This window comes from Furipterus horrens, unplaced genomic scaffold (assembly GCF_987537825.1).
Source record: "Furipterus horrens unplaced genomic scaffold, mFurHor1.1.pri manual_scaffold_4, whole genome shotgun sequence".
NCBI lineage: Eukaryota > Metazoa > Chordata > Mammalia > Chiroptera > Furipteridae > Furipterus > Furipterus horrens.
The window spans coordinates 178,719,563-178,735,258 of NW_028327174.1; the positions used below are offsets into that span (position 1 = coordinate 178,719,563).

The 15,696-nt window shown below is 41.1% G+C and overlaps 1 protein-coding gene across 2 annotated transcripts; it reads right to left on the reverse strand.

Moving 5' to 3' along the window:
• Positions 1-345: 345 nt before the first annotated feature.
• Positions 346-14,474, reverse strand: BAAT (bile acid-CoA:amino acid N-acyltransferase). 2 transcript variants are annotated; one of them, XM_090274502.1, is made up of 5 exons: positions 14,273-14,352; positions 9,485-9,541; positions 5,464-5,966; positions 5,042-5,244; positions 346-2,110 (listed from the first exon to the last, which is right to left on the reverse strand). In XM_090274502.1, exons 3-5 carry the CDS (start codon positions 5,924-5,926, stop codon positions 1,517-1,519), a joined length of 1,260 nt encoding a protein of 419 aa, XP_090130628.1. In that variant the 5' UTR covers positions 5,927-5,966; positions 9,485-9,541; positions 14,273-14,352; the 3' UTR covers positions 346-1,516. The 2 variants fall into 2 exon arrangements, with proteins under 2 accessions (XP_090130628.1, XP_090130627.1); XM_090274501.1 differs by lacking the exon at positions 9,485-9,541 and having other exon boundaries at positions 14,273-14,474.
• Between the last annotated feature and the right edge of the window lie 1,222 nt (positions 14,475-15,696).

Sequence of the window (15,696 nt, forward strand, 5' to 3'; positions counted from 1 at the left end):
GTTCTAAGACATGCGGGGCATTCCAGCTTACATCTCATTATGAAGTGCATTATGTCAAATTGACCATTTTTAGAGATGCTGGGCTTGATTGGTGGGTTAAGGTGGTGACAGTCTGACCCCTCCATTGCAAAGTGACATCATTCCTCCCTCCTCTTCTTTATAACCAACAAGCCAACAAGTAATCTATAGTGTGATACTTTGTGCTTTGGTAAAATTACTGTTAAAGAGTGAGGGGAGTAAATTAGAAGCTATTTAGAAATTAACAAAATGAGAACACTGCATATCAATAAGCCAATAAAATAAACACAAAAAGGACAAGAGAAATAATTTTTTCTTTGTTTCTCTTTTTTATTGTAGTTTTTCCATTGTCATTTATCCCCCTTATACCTCCCTCCCCTCCCGCAATCACCACACTGTGGTTCATGTCCATGAGTTCTTTTTCCTTTTTGCTTGATTCCTTTACCCCCTAACTCCCCACTATAGTAGTCATCCTGCTCTCTATCTATGAATCTGTCTCTATTTTGCTTGCTAGTTCAGTTTGATCATCAGATTTCACATATTAGTGAAATCAGATGGTATTATTTTAAATAAACAGAAATTGAAGAATCACGGTAAATAGATTTGATAGATAAACCTAAAGCTGTTCTTGAAAAATATCAATAAAACCGACAAGTACTTGGCACATCAGGCTGAAAGGAAAAAAAAGATAGCATATAAATAAACAACAATGAATATGTGAAAAATTATAAGAGAAAAACGTGTTCCAGAAATTATGGGTGAAAATTTATTGGCTCCACAATAAATTTTAAAACTAGTCAATATGAGAAATTCACCTATTAAAGTTAGATGAATAAGCAAAATTAGTTCATTAATGAATGCAATTCACCACATTAACAGATTCAAGGAGGAAAGCATTATAAAAATTATAATAGCTAACTCATATAGAAATTTCTGTGTGCCAGGCACTGTTCTAAGTGATTTAAATACATTAGTTCATTTAATTTCAATAAACGCTACAAAGACACTTGATTAAGTTCAATCCAATTCCTGATTGAAACTGTAATAAGAAATCTATAGCAAGCATTACACTTGATGGTGATATTAGAACTTTTCATATCAGATGTCAGAAACACACCTCAAAGTATTTTAAAACAGAAAATGTATATCCACAAATAACTTGGAAGTTCCAGAGAATTTATCTAGATTGCCAATACCTGGATCCAAAGTACTGTATCCGTAACTGGGTTATGAAAGATTATTCAATTTGCATTGAAATGGCAATCTATCCTGGTGCATTAAATTAAGATTCAATTTACAAAAATTTGAAGTACATACAATTTATTGGAAATACTTCAGATGCACCTATGCCCTGGCCCTTTGATTCTGACCAATTTCATCCCAGTTTATTCAAGATGACTGTGAATATAGAGAAATCAGAAGAGCCCCCTCTCCTCACCACATCCCTGCCTTATCCTCGTTTTTTGTCTGCTTGCCCTATCCCACCCTTAGCCCTTGCTCAGAGTTGGCTTCTGGTTTGAGTGAGGTGTTGCCTGAAGAATTTCTGGATCTCTCCCCAGGCGTGCTCCTGGGCTGCTGCATGCGCAGCAGGTTCCCCTCCCCAGAGCAGGGTTATGGAACGCGGGTAGTTCTGGGAAGCGTAGCATAGGGGCGCATAGGGTGGCTCTATGAGGTGGCCTGCACCAGGGTAGGCCAGCATCCTTCCATTGTTTCTCCCATGACTCTTCAGCTGCTTCAGAGCCTGCTTAGCATATTCTTTGCTTTTCATCGATTGGTCATTCTCTCCTATTATGAAGAGGATCTGACCCTGGGCCTTTTCAATTGGCAACACGCTGTGCTGATTCAGCTTATCCCGGGGGTCTCCCCTGTAGTGGAGGAGGCTCACAGCCCCTGAGATATCAGTCTGCATGTGCTCCAGAAAAGAGGTGATGGGTAACATAATCAAATCCTTATACTTGAGCGGAAACTCAAAGATGGCGTTGGTCCCATTGATGCAGACAGTGGCTACCACCTGCTTCAGGAAGCAGGCCATGGCCAGCCCGATCTCTGCACCTTTGCTCACAGACAACACTCCGATTCCTGGCCCTTGGATCTGAAATACAAAATAAAGGGAACCCATTACTGGCCATACACTGAGAAGGAGCTGTGCTACAGGCCATAAGCTAGTATGATGGACGGTCAGAAAATGTGGGTGGGAGTTCCGGCACTCAGGTTCATCAGCTTCTGTGACTGAGAACACTACCTACTTACCCCTCTCTAAGCCCTATTTATCTTATGGGGGTGAAAATATTACCTACCTGGCAGGACTGTTATTGAGGATCATCAAAGGCAGACTTCTATAAAAGCCTAAAGGATCTAATGCACCAACAACATTTGACATCACAAGAACAGAGGCAGGTAAGCTTCCTGAAGAATCAAATTCTTCTCTCCAGTTATAAAGAGAGGTTTCCTAGGTTCTTCCGAATAATACGTTAGTGTGGTTCATATTTAAATAGCATTTCACAGCACATCTATTAATCCAAAGGCTTATCCTAAGGAGGAAAGACTTGGATTCTACCAACAGGTGAATTTCAGTACTCAGTCCAACAGGAAAAGTCATAGGTCACAGCAGAGAGTCCTTCTGTGAGAGGCTGAGGGAGCAGAGAGGAGGGAAGAGTCTAAGAGCTGAGGGAGGAGAGCACTAGCATTCTGGATAGACAACAGCAGGGACATAGCCACCTGGTATGTTTAGTTTGCTCATAATGGTGTTCAGGTGAATCTGACGACCTTTCTGTGATCAGAATCACCGGAAAAAAATAACTTTCTGAAATTAGAACTTTCCAAAATCCCTTTGTTCAAGTTTCTACTACAGTTGGCCTGAGTACATCCAAGAATTGGATACTATAAAATATTTTCTAGGAAATCTAGTGTACATCCACATTTGGGAACTGTCTGCTGGAGGAATGAATGGGGGAGTGAGAGAGAAGGGCTGTCACTGGAGATAGGAAATTGATTAATACAGAACTGCAATATCACAGGTGAGCAATGACTAGAGAACAAATTGAAGCCATGGCAGGAAGGGTAAAGAGGGTGTGATGTATTGAGAAAGACTCAGGAGTAGCATCTAAAACTCGTCAGGATTGGCTGAGGATGTGGGGAAAGGGATAGGGAAGACGCCAGATAGGCAATGATGAGAAGATAGATTTACTGAATTTACTATATATGTTACGCTAGCGATTTTCAACTGGTGTGCCACAAGAATTTTTAAAACATGCACTACCTGATTATTTAGCGAGGGGCACTGACCTCTTTTTCCTTAGATTGTCAAATTAAAAAAGGACAACAGCCAACACAACAATAGCCGCCCAGTGTGAATGAATCAAAATTATATCTATTTTTGTCAGATAAGCAAAAATATATATTTTTTGGTGTGCCGCAGAATTTTAGTAATTAGTTTATGTGTGCCATGAGGTGAAAAAGGTTGAAAATCACTGTGCTAGACTCTAGGCTAAGTGCTCTACACATATTATCTCAGTTAGTCCTTCCAAGAAAACTGAGATTCAGTAAGTTGAAGTCTCGCTCGAGGTTACAACAGTATCAAGGGGAAGAGTGGGGAATTGAACCTCTTCTGCTGAATGTAATTCCAAATTGAATTTTGGCAACTGCCCTTTCTCCTGAGACAATGTTACAAATAGTTAAATTTGAAATGAAAAAGATATGATAACTTGAAAACATTTTGTATGGGATTTAATTCCTTTTAGGCAATCTTTTCAAAAGAGACAAAAAAGGCTTAGAAAAATCACACATGTGTTTGTTGATTATGGTGATGGTGACACTGAAGATGAAGATATTGATGATGCTCCAATAGGAAACATAGCACATTACTTCATCTGACTATGCTTTCTTATCTGAAAAATTAGGACAATGTCAATAGTACTTATTTCACAAAGTTCTCATGAGCATTAATTAAATTAGATAATTAATGTAAAGTATTTAGCATAGAGTCTAACAAATAATCAATGTTAGCTGGTATGATTCTTTTACCCCTGTTAGGTTGAACCATAAGAAATATAGTAACTGATATTTGACTAGTTTTTAACCAGAAAACGTTAAGTTAATATGGTTCAACTTAACAGAATGTCCACCTTGAGACTTGACCATGTCATATTTATTCCTATGTGTCTTTTTTTAGACATTACCACAAATACCAGTACTCTGTGACCTCCTAAAGTGAACTACATCATAAATCATCTGACATTTAATTCCTAAGTTATCAAATGTACTATTCCAGTCCTTGTCAAACTGGAATGTACATACGAATTACCTGGGGATGTTGTTAAAGTACAGAATTTGATACAGAGATGGGACCTGAGAGTCAAAGGTGATGCCTAGACCTCTGGTCCATGGACCACACTTTCAATAATACAATGATGCTTAACAAAGAGCTTTAAAATCACCCTTTCTTTCCCTAGCTCAGCTCCTGACACTGAACCCTTACTTAAGGCTTAGTTCTGCTCCTGGATCTGAAACTACAGAGCTAATGCAGCCAAGTCAGGTGCTGCAGCTAAATCAGTTTTGCTGATAATCCTGCTCTGATCTTGTAGCCCAGCTCTTATATCGAACATCTGCATTGTTCTTAGTCTCAGGACTCTTTAATGTGATTTATGTTTGCATTACCCCATGCTGAGATAATCACTGAAGTCTGAAAACCTGTCAAGCCTGAGAATTGGTGGCTGATTGGAGATCTGAGATCAGGGGCCAATGAAACACTGAAGAGCCTCTTGTGAATAAATTGCAAGCACTCATAGCTATCCTTTTTTATTGTATTCCTTATGCCAGTAAGCACCAAGCTGACCTCTAATCAACCCCACCATCCTACAAGGTAGATATTAGTATTCCCATTTTAACTGTAAACTCCTGTGCTATGCCCAAGTCTAAACAGATTGGTAAAATGGGCAGAACAGACATCTGTGATTTTTTTTTTTTTTTTTTTTTGTCCATTGCTATAACGTTGCGAGGTAAGGGGAAAAAGTATTTTAAATACCTTGGGATGAGCTAGTAGCAAGTTGGCAGCTTCCTCAAAATATTCCAGGTCCACCTCCATCAGTAGTTTGGGCAGGTCTTCATAGGCAAAATATGCTAATGCCAGGACTGCAAAGCCATGTGCCGCCAAAAGACTGGCTCGAAATTCAACTAGACCCCCCAAGCCCCCAAACAAATCAATGATTCCAGGGAAAGGGCCTTTTCCTGAGAACAAGAAAGAGAGAAGAGAATGAGATTAGAAAGAGTGAAAAGAGGGTCAAGAGCAGTAGAAGAAAAATGAATCCCACCTTCACACGCAAACACACAGGGCAAATTAGCTTTGATGGATTGTGGGAAGCACTAGTCCTCCAACACTTGATGCCGTTTGGTTTTGTTTTTATTTCCATCAACCATGCTTTTTCTACCGCGGAAGACTGGTCTCACCTGGAGGGAGAAAAAGGGCTCCTCGCACGCGGCCTTCTCGGATCTGCACCCGCTGCGTCCCAGGCCGGAAGAACCAGCGCTGCACCACCTGACTGGCGTGGGGCTGAACTGTGGCTGAATCTTGGAAGCAAACCGAGTCGTATATGTCCAGAGTGACAGAAAAGGGGCTGTTCATCACGTCCCTCTTAAGCAGCCTCCTGAAAGGCCTCTCAGGCTTCAGAGACCAAAAGAGGCCCATCGGATGGACCCCCGTGTAGTCGCCTCCTAAGGAAGGAGCCTGCGTCAGGTCCAGCTCGCCAGCCTCGTTGGCCCTGTAGAAGGCTCTGGACCGGAACAGATTTCCCTTCTCATCCTTCAGAGACGCTGTGAGGGTCACCAGCTGCAAGGGAAGCAGGCCTGTCGCTCGGATGTGCACGGGCTCATCAGCAAGGGCACTTGCTGGGGTGGCTGTCAGCTGGAACATTGGCAACTGGCCAAGGGACCACTGAGTGGTATTTCCTACCCTGCAGTGAAAGAGGAGACTTTGAGTTGGAGACTTTAGTTCCAAAGAAAAGGTCCAGACAAGGCTTACATTAGGTCTAGCCAAGTTAGATTTCTGGAGACAGTGCAAGGCATGAAGAACATTTGGAGGAGGGAGAGGAAGGCATGCAGAGAGTTCCCATTATTCTCATTTTACCTAGGAGGAAGCAGGTTAAGTGACATGCTCAAAGTCTCATAAATAATTAACAGTAGAACTGGAAATTCAAGCTAGGCCTGACACCACAGTCTCCTGTCTTATCCATTATAACAGTGTAATAAATCCTAGTTTTGTGGTTTTAAGTAAGCTGAGCTTTAATTCCTCAGTTGAGATAATACCCCTGTGACCGATTCACAGGGTACTTGTTAGCACCCAAAGGAGCAATGCATAATACAGGGCTTATAGGAAGGATCATTGCCGCTTTTCAGCCCCCATACCTACCTGGGCTATAGTTACATAAACAAGAAGTATATTGTGGGTGTGTTCACTTTTTTTTTGTCTCTAATCCCTCCCTGCCCTTTTCATAATTCCTATGAAAGGGAAAATAACATTTTATGATCTTGTTTCTGCTTTTATGCCTTTACAAGGGAGTGATCAATGTAAAAATGTTGTTTGTAGTAAAGAGATTATACGATACATTGGATCAGCCATTTCTTACTCTGCTCACTTATAAGGAATATTTGGGGTGTTTCTTTCCTTCCTTCCTTCCTTCCTCCATTCCTTCTTTCTTTCTCTCTTTCCTTTCCTCATTTCTTCTATACCTCATTTCTCAAAGGATTTGAACCTTTTTAAAGATAAACAAATGCAAAGTAAAATAAAAATAAAATAGGATCTGGGGCAATATGAACTAGAATTGGAGGTTTTGAACAAAGAAAACCTGGAACATGAAATTAGAGCATTTTGTGACCTGAGTTTGGCACTGAATTAGTGACAGCCATAGGGAAGAAGGCAACTTGGTCGGTTTCATTGTTCTAATTATTCTCGTAGAAACAGTTGCCAGTTCCTCCAGGGGAAAGGAAAAGTGAGGCCTTTCCAAAATTTAGCTCTAAAAAAAAATGTCTCATATGAGATTTTGACATAGGCATGTACTGTATTTTTCAGTAATATCTTCACAAACATTGTAATAGTAGGTGTCTCCTCAAAAAGCCTGATTCTCCGAGGGATCCTTAATTTTTTATGGGGGATACAAAATAAAGGCTTTGGGGTTTAGATTTGTGAGTAGAGGAGCTTCTGGAGAAAATAAACTGGCTCTGGCAGGGCAGGGACAAAAAAGCAGTTCTTGATATCCAGTCATTCACTGTGGAAAGTCATTGAAGGTAGGTGGTGGTCAAGGGGAAAGTGCCTTTGAACTTACTTTAAAAGTGATTTTCTGCAAAGACAATACTCTCCTGACCTGATGTCCTATCAACAACCCACATTACAGGCCATTTTATGTAAACCTAAACTCATGGTTAATGGAATAATTTTGAATTAATTGAGTGATTGTGAATGTTTTCCCTCAATAGTGGGAAAGTTCTTGAAGAAGGGAGCATCGGTTCAAATTTCATGGGTCTTTCATTCATGTTAGTGAGATGAAACAATGTTTTTAAAAATCCCATGTCCCATGCAACATTTTGGTGCTCTGTAGGTATTTTCCGATCTGATCCGTCCTGCAAGCCTGTGTATCTGCTGTTTCCTTTGTCCCCCACAATGAAATCATGAAGAAGGGATCACCCTGGCTGGTGTGGCTCAGTGGATTGAGTGCCGGCCTACAAACCTAAAGGTCGTCAGTTTGATTCCCACTCAGGGCACATGCCTGGGGACATGCAAGAGGCAATCAATTGATGAATCTCTCACACATGGATGTTTCTCTCCCTTTATTCCCCTCCCTTCCCCTCTCTCTAAAAGTAAATAATTTTTTTAAAAAGAAAAAAAGGGATCATTGATTTCTTCTATTTTACAAATCCTTTCCAACTCTTCTTGTTGTTATTCTCCTTCTCAAAACATCTATACAATGTATTGACTCAATACTAGATTTTATTTTCAAATTGAATTAATTTGAATTGCTTACCATACCCACTTTCCAGCATGCGTCCTGCCTCTCTGTTTGATCCTCCCTAATGGACTTGCAAACTCCTCAAGGGCAAGAATGATGTGCTAAAACCTTAGGGATCCTAATGATACTCATGTATCATACAATGTACATGCTCAGGAGTTATGAGATTCATAATAGGCAGAAAAAAATAGCACCAAAAATGTAATAAAAATATTCTATTGATACAGTGCTTTTGTAATATAAAATATTGAGGTTTCTTCCCAGGTCATGGTTCCTCTTTATGTGAGAATTGCCTCCTAAAGTCCAGAGATGGACTCTCAGTAGCTATGTTTATACCATGTGACCTCAACCCTGGGGTCATTGATGATTGGATCAGGGCAAGATACATGATTCAAGATGTGCCAAGGATGTTCTCCTCTTGCCAATTTGGAATTGAAACTCAGAGATCATGAGTCACTCTATCAGGATCAGGACAAACAGTGAGGCAAAAGGGCACCCACATAGCAAAATTTACCAGCATGATCAAGCCTCTCAAGTCCTCCTGAAAGTTTGGACCCCAGGAGCCTCTTTTGCCTCACCCTAATCCTGGTCCTAGGCTCTGTATGTGGCTGAATTCACAAGATTCAGGTGTGCCCAGATCATCACAGAAAGCCAGCCTTGGGGTGGAGTGTGGGAGTGTAAGGAGAGAGGGACAGAGGCAGGGAGAAATGTGATTGTTTTTATCTGGAGAAACCCCTGAAGAAAGGGTAGCTCATTTAGAAGGTCAGTGATTATGTAAATAAATGTAAAAGGAATGAGAGATGTAAGAAGGCAGGTTTCTTTGGGAGAATCTATCTTAGAGCTAGAATTTTGTTTTGGGGTCTCAGCAGTCAGCCAACTATTGAATGTTTGTTTTGTCAGAAATTAATTAAATATTAATAATGGTTATTAATATTCTATGTCTAAATTTTTTTTTTTTTGTCATTACACCAAGTTATATGTAAGAGTTCGATTACAGTAAAACTTCTAAGAAGCAGGATTTGTACCAAGAGGATGATGTGACTTTTGACATAAACAAACCTGTGCAACAAACAAAGAGGGGGAGGGAAGAGAGAGAGACCACATGATCAGTTGACAGTGTGTGCTTGTGAATGGTGTCTTAGGTTTCCTGACCAACTCTATTGTCATTGCCCTTGGAATATGGGCCAGATTAAGTCATCTTCCATCGCAAGTTGTCAAGGCAGTGTGTGCTCTCATGAATTTGGTAGGGATCCAAGGCAATGTTTGACAAACTGTCTTTTCAAAAATTGATTGCAAGTCTAACAAACCTCAGACTTATTGGGCTTATGTGTCATTGGTTTCTTATATAACACTCCCTTATCAATTCAGTGGAAATAAGGAAAGTCTAGGATTAGCATACACACAACATAGTATGCGTGAGCAGATACACTCACAAGAAGACTTTGTACTTACACACCAGGTATTCTCACCTGGGGTTCCAAGGAGCCTGAGATTCTGCAAAATGTCCTAGGGTTTCCACAAGAACCCTTAATTAGGAAAAACAAGCAAACAATTTTTGAACTTGTAATGTCATGGGATGCTAGTGTATGCACTGATGGGTAGTGTGACCAAGCAACCCTATCAGTTATTTCTTTACCAGTCTTTCATCCCCATAGGGCAGTATGCAAAGGGCCCACATTGAGTCCTTTCTCAGTTTTGGATGCAAGATAGGGGAGGTTACTGATAGTTAGTGAGTACTATATTGCCTGGAGAAGAGGATGGCAGGCTAATAATGTTTGCCTCTCCTTCCTGAATTGTCTATTCCAAACTCCCCTCATGCTCGGTGGAATGAGTTAAGAGAGTAAACAAACTCTATTGGTATAACAGAAAATCAGAGAAAATTTTGTACTCTACAAACTGAATTTTTACACACTGCAACCCCGCTGCACCCTGACACTTTGCTATTATTGTAAACATTGCAAAGTATTGTAATAAAAATTGTTTTAAGGGCATTTTTCTCATCTTTTTATTTATTACAGCACTTTTATATTTTAATAAGCATTTGCATTTTACAAATACTTTTATGGTGATTTGAAGACAAATTTAAGATGGAAGAAGAATATTGAAAGACTAGGGATAAGTGTCATAAGATTAGTGATGGAGAATTGCTATCTTCTGACTCCTTTCACAAAGGATGACAAAAAAACAAATCAGTCTTTACAATGAAGCCACTGGTTTACATTAGTTGGTAATACAATGCATCCTGTTCTGCTGTGCATCATCTTTAACAAACAATTTTAAAAAGGCACAATGGCTCCAGGAAAATTGAAAATTGAAAAGAACATCATGTACCACAAGTAGAGGGACTGGTTATTTTAAATGGCTATTGAAATTATATTTTCCCCCAATTCCAATCTTTCCTCTAACTGCAAACAATGTTTGAGCAATGAGTGCCGGAATCATTTAAGGGTAAAGTCCAACATGTTTGGCCTAGCACTTGAGACCATTTGCATGGGAATGGCTCTGTCATAACCCCCTGGAGAAGCTTGAACCACAGGAGAAGCTTGAACTACCACATGACTTAAATTTGGGTGGAAGGACTGTGCTCTTTCCAGGAACATTCCTAACATAGGCAATCTTCAGAGGAGGCTTCACGGGATGGTTTTCTCATGTGTCTCTCCATATCTTTGGGAGGCTGCCATGCGGCAGTTTTCCCACCCATCCCCCTGGTTCTGGAGCAGCAAAGGACTTCCTACCTCACTCCCATACCCCTCCGAGACAGAGCTGCAGGCTCTGGGACCATTTTGCTGTAGGCTAAAATTGTCCACAGGGTCTGTCAAAACTGTGTGGAAGTCAGTGAGCCCCTTTAGTTTCAGGGTCACCTTTTGGGTGTATGAGACAAGGACCCAGAGAGCTGGCACCTTTAGTTTCACTTGTCTTTACTAGCTCCATAAGCAATAGGCTGTCTGAATCTAAACGGGGCTCATTATTTGTTTCCCAGCTAAACCCATCAGTCTTAGCCACATGTAGCTAATTAAATTTCAACTCATTAAAAATAAGCCAAGATAGAGGCTTAGACTGACAGGCTCTGTCTCCCTCCACAACTAAGAAGGACTACAACTACCGCAAAACCAGAAATAACCATAAGTTCCAGAAAATAAAACTACATGGAAGTCTGACGTATGAAGTTATAAACAAGTGGTGCTCATCCGGACGGGTAGGAGGGGCGAAACCAGGGCAGAGAGGTCAAGCTGTGCTGTCAGCGGCGGCAGCAGTGGTGGCAGGGGCGACAGTGGCTGGACTGCAAGAAACGCCTGGGGAGCTGTCCCGGCTGCAGTCAAGACCCGTCAGCTTGGGATTCTAACGCTGAGGAAGGCAGACCCCCATTGCCTCTGACTGTGAGGCCCAGAGGGGAACGGAGGAGGAGGCTCCCGGTCTCTCAGCAGGAGAGAATCCATCAGGAATCCATCTTGGACCCCCATTCCCACACAAAGCGCCACAGTGTCGGGAGAAGAGTTGCTGGGTTGTGAAGAGTGCACAGGGCTCTGCCCCCGATAGCGTAGGAGGTGTGACAGCCCCGCTCAAGAAGGAGAGATAAATGAAAATGGTCAGTATGGCAAGAATAATGATTGAAATACCAGTCATGCAGCTAACCAAAAAGCAAATATAGGAATTAACCAATGAACAAATAGAAAATCTTTCTGAGGCTCAGTTCAGAGCTGTAGTCATAAGGCAGCTTACAGAATTAACAAAAGATATTGAACAAGAGGGGGAAGGAATGAAGGCTAGTCCTGCTGAATTGAACAAAAACACACAGGAAACAAGTGGTGAGGAAACAAAAACCAGAAATCAAATCAGCAAATCGGAACATAGGGAAGGAACAAACAGTCAACCAGTGCAGAATGAAGAAACAAAAAGTGAGGAATATGAGGAGACGCTCAGAAACCTCTGGGACAGCTATAAGCAAATGAACATTAGAATTATAGAGTTGCCATAAGGTGAAGAAGAAGAACTAGAAACTGAAAAATTATGTGAAAAAAATAATGAAGCAGAACTTCCCTAACTTGGGGAAGGAAATAGACTTACAGGTCCAGGAAGCACAGAGAGTTCCAGAAAAAATGGATCCAGGAAGAACCACTCCAAGACACATTATAATCAAAATGTCAAAAATTAAAGATAAAGAGAGAATCTTAAAAGCAGCAAGAGAGAAGGAAAGAATTACATATAAAGGGGTCCCAATTAGACTATCAGCTGATTTCTCAAAGGAGACTCTGCAGGCAAGAAATATTCAAAGTAATGAAAATCAAAAACCTACAGCCACGAATACTCTATCCAGCGAAGCTGTCATTCAGAATAGAAGGACAGAGAAAGTGCTTCCAGGACAAAGTAAGACTGAAGGAGTTCATTAGATCCAAACCACTGTTATATGATATGTTAAAGGGACTTGTTTAGAAGGAAGATCAATACTATGAACATTAAAATGAAAACTGTATCACAACAACCAACAACAGAAGCTAGGGAATCGAAACAAAGGCAAACTAAGTAGGCAACAAGAGTGGAAAAAGAACCATAGGTATGGGGAACATATTGGGGGGAGGTCAGCAGAGAGGGGGATGGGGGAAAAGGGAGGGAGATGGTACAGGAATTAAGAAGCATAGTAGGAGGGAATGGAGTAGACAGGAAGAGGTTTAGAAGAACTATATGCACAACCAATGGGCATGGACTAAGGGGTGGGGACAACTGGAGGGAGGGGGTCACTGGGTGGAGGGGAACAATGGGAAAAGAAATTGGGACAACTATAACAACATAATCAATAAAATATACTTAAAAACAAAGAAAAAATAAAATAATAAAAACTTTGTACCTCAGTCACTCTAACCAGATTTTTTTAAAAATAATTTATTTATTTGTTTCTTTGTTTACTTATTTTTTATTTTTAGAGAGAAGGGAAAGGAGAAAGAAAGGGAGACAAACATCTTTGTGTGGTTGCCTCTCACTCACGCCCCCAACTAGGGACCTGACGTGCAACCTAGTAATGTGCCCTAGCTGGGAATCAAACCAGAGACACTGGGCTCGCAGGCCGACACTCAATCCACTGAGCCACAGCAGCCAGGGCCTTCTAACCAGATTTTAATTGCTCAGTAGGCACATATAACTAGTGGCTACTGTCTTAGACAATGTAGCTGGAGACCATTTCTCTCATCATAGAATATTCTATTGGACAGCATTACTCTAGAATACAAATTATTTCTCAAGGGTAGAGATTATACCTTGTTCAACACTCTGTTCCTTGGTTCCCAAAAAAGTGCCTGGCACATATTAATTGCTCAAGATGTGTTTGAAGAACTAAATGAAAGAATAAATGATAGATGAAAAAGCAAATAATAACAATAACAATAAAGTTGAGTGAAATTTCTCAGAAAAAGTGTATGATTTAAAAATTCAAAGCCCAATTGAATTTTGATATGCTGCTACGGAAGTTGAGAGACTCCTCAAAATCCAATATAAAATTTTCAGGCTTCCTCATTTCTTTGCAGCAGAAGGCAGAACCCTGCACAGTGCAGAGTCAACAAAACCAAGGGTACAAAAGGAAGCTGGAGAGAGAGAAACCACAAGTGAGTGACCTCTCACGTGCTTTGACTTGTTGCGGTTGGAGAGGGTGCCCTCAGCAATATGGGCACAACCTGATAGGGGCTGAAAGCTTAATGCCACATTGTTGAGCAGATTCCAGACCACCTTCAGACTCCCGGGTGGGGGGGGGGGGGGAGTGAGTCAAGTCTACGCCCCTGGGAGAAAGAACTTGTCCTGCTCAGAGGAAGGGCAGTGAAAAACTGGCAAGACACCAACCAACACGACAGGAGGCAGGAATGAAAAAGATAAAGACACCAAAAGGTCATCCACAGAAGTTAATATTACTAATCAAGAAACAAAAATTCCATTCCTTTTAGGAGCCTCATGTGTTTCTTTCTTCATCACGAGCACTTCCTCCCTTCATTCCAAGCAATAAATCCTGGAAAAAAATTCTTGAGTCAAGAAACAATCTCTCCATAAAGTCACATTAGCTGGCCCCGTGACTTCCGCAGCCAAGTGTTTTTGAGCAAAAGCTCCCCGCCCCCACGGATGTTAATCGATGGTCCCACTGAGAACCGGGCTACTGTTGACAGGAGAAAAACACAGAGAGCAAAATGAAAGCAGCCTTCCCAGGTGCCCTGCCACGGAAATCAGAAAGCAGACCTGTTCTGTGAAGCCATGACAGCCCAGATCCCCCAAATACTCACCCTGAGCTCAGCGCTAGAGGCAGTCCGCTGCAGGACGGCTTGCCGAGCCAACTGCAAGAAGCAAGCTCTGGACACTTGCCTGTTGCTCCCTAATTTGTAACATTCAAAACACCCCAGCCTGCTGTTCAAAGTTCAAGTTGTCTCCACAGAAACCGTAAGCAGCTCCTTCTTTTAAGATCCCAGGGACAGGATTAGCAGCTTATGTTGTGGGTCTGAGCAGAGAGGCTCAATCTAGCCGGTGTGACTTTTAGTGCAGAGGTTTCATAACGAAGTCTCATATTTTATCACTCAGCTCTTGTTTTGTTTTCTTTTGTTTTTTGTTTGTTTGTTGTTTGTTTTTAATTTTGGTTTTTTATTGATTTTAGAGAGAGAGAAAGAAAAAAAGAAAGACATACACACACACACACACACACAGAATATGATGTGAGAGAGAAACATTGACTGGTTGCCCCGACTGGGAGTCGAAACTGCATCCCGGGTATGTGCCCTGAGCAAGAATCGAACCTGTAACCTTTTGGTGTACAGGATGACACTCCAAGCAACTGAGCCACCCAGCCAGGGCCGCAACTCTGCTTTTTAAGCCTTTTTCCTTGACTCCTCCTTTCAACTCCTTTCAACTCCCAGCTCTAGTTTCTTCTGCTTCTCCTCCTCTAAGTCAGTCTTAGGCAGTTGCCTATTTGGCGTTTCTAAAAAGGTGAATCCCAAATATCCATCTTCAGAGAAGTGTGGGTTTAAGACCCACTGGAAATATCAAGGGGAAGACTTTGTAAAGTATGTGATTGTCTAACCACTATGCTATGCACCTGAAACTAATACAAAATAATATTAAATGTACAGTGTAATTGAAAAAGAAAATTTAAAGTTCTTTAATAAAAAAGACACTTGAATCTGCTAAAGATTTCTGAACCTCGTACCTAGAGATTCTGATTTATTAGGTCTGAGGTAAGGTTCTGAGATGTATATTTGTAACAGATGTTAATCCATAGCCCAGTTTGCAAACCACTTTTCCAAGGGACAGCAGAAGCCCTCCCAGTGCAGAAATGCCTCCTCCAGTACCTCTGAAATCTGTCCCATTGTTAATCCTGTCACTCAATGTCCATTGTTAGAATGTACAAATGTTCCAACCTGCACACTGTAGTCCATTCTTCTAGGCTGTGAATTTCTTGAGGAAGGGGACCATGTCTTTTAATTTTTACTAATTTTACAGACAATAAGGTATAGTTGAAAGACTGGTCTCTGGAATCAAAGAGACCAAGACTGAAACTCTGACTCCTTCCTCATCGATCAAGGTGACTGACCTCAGGCAAATTACTCAGCTTTCCTGTTTCAGCTTCCTAATTTGTGAAATGGGAGTGAAATGATGACATGTATTAAAAGTTAAAAATAAGCCTTGAGGAGAAGGGGCTGAACTTTTGGAAATCATG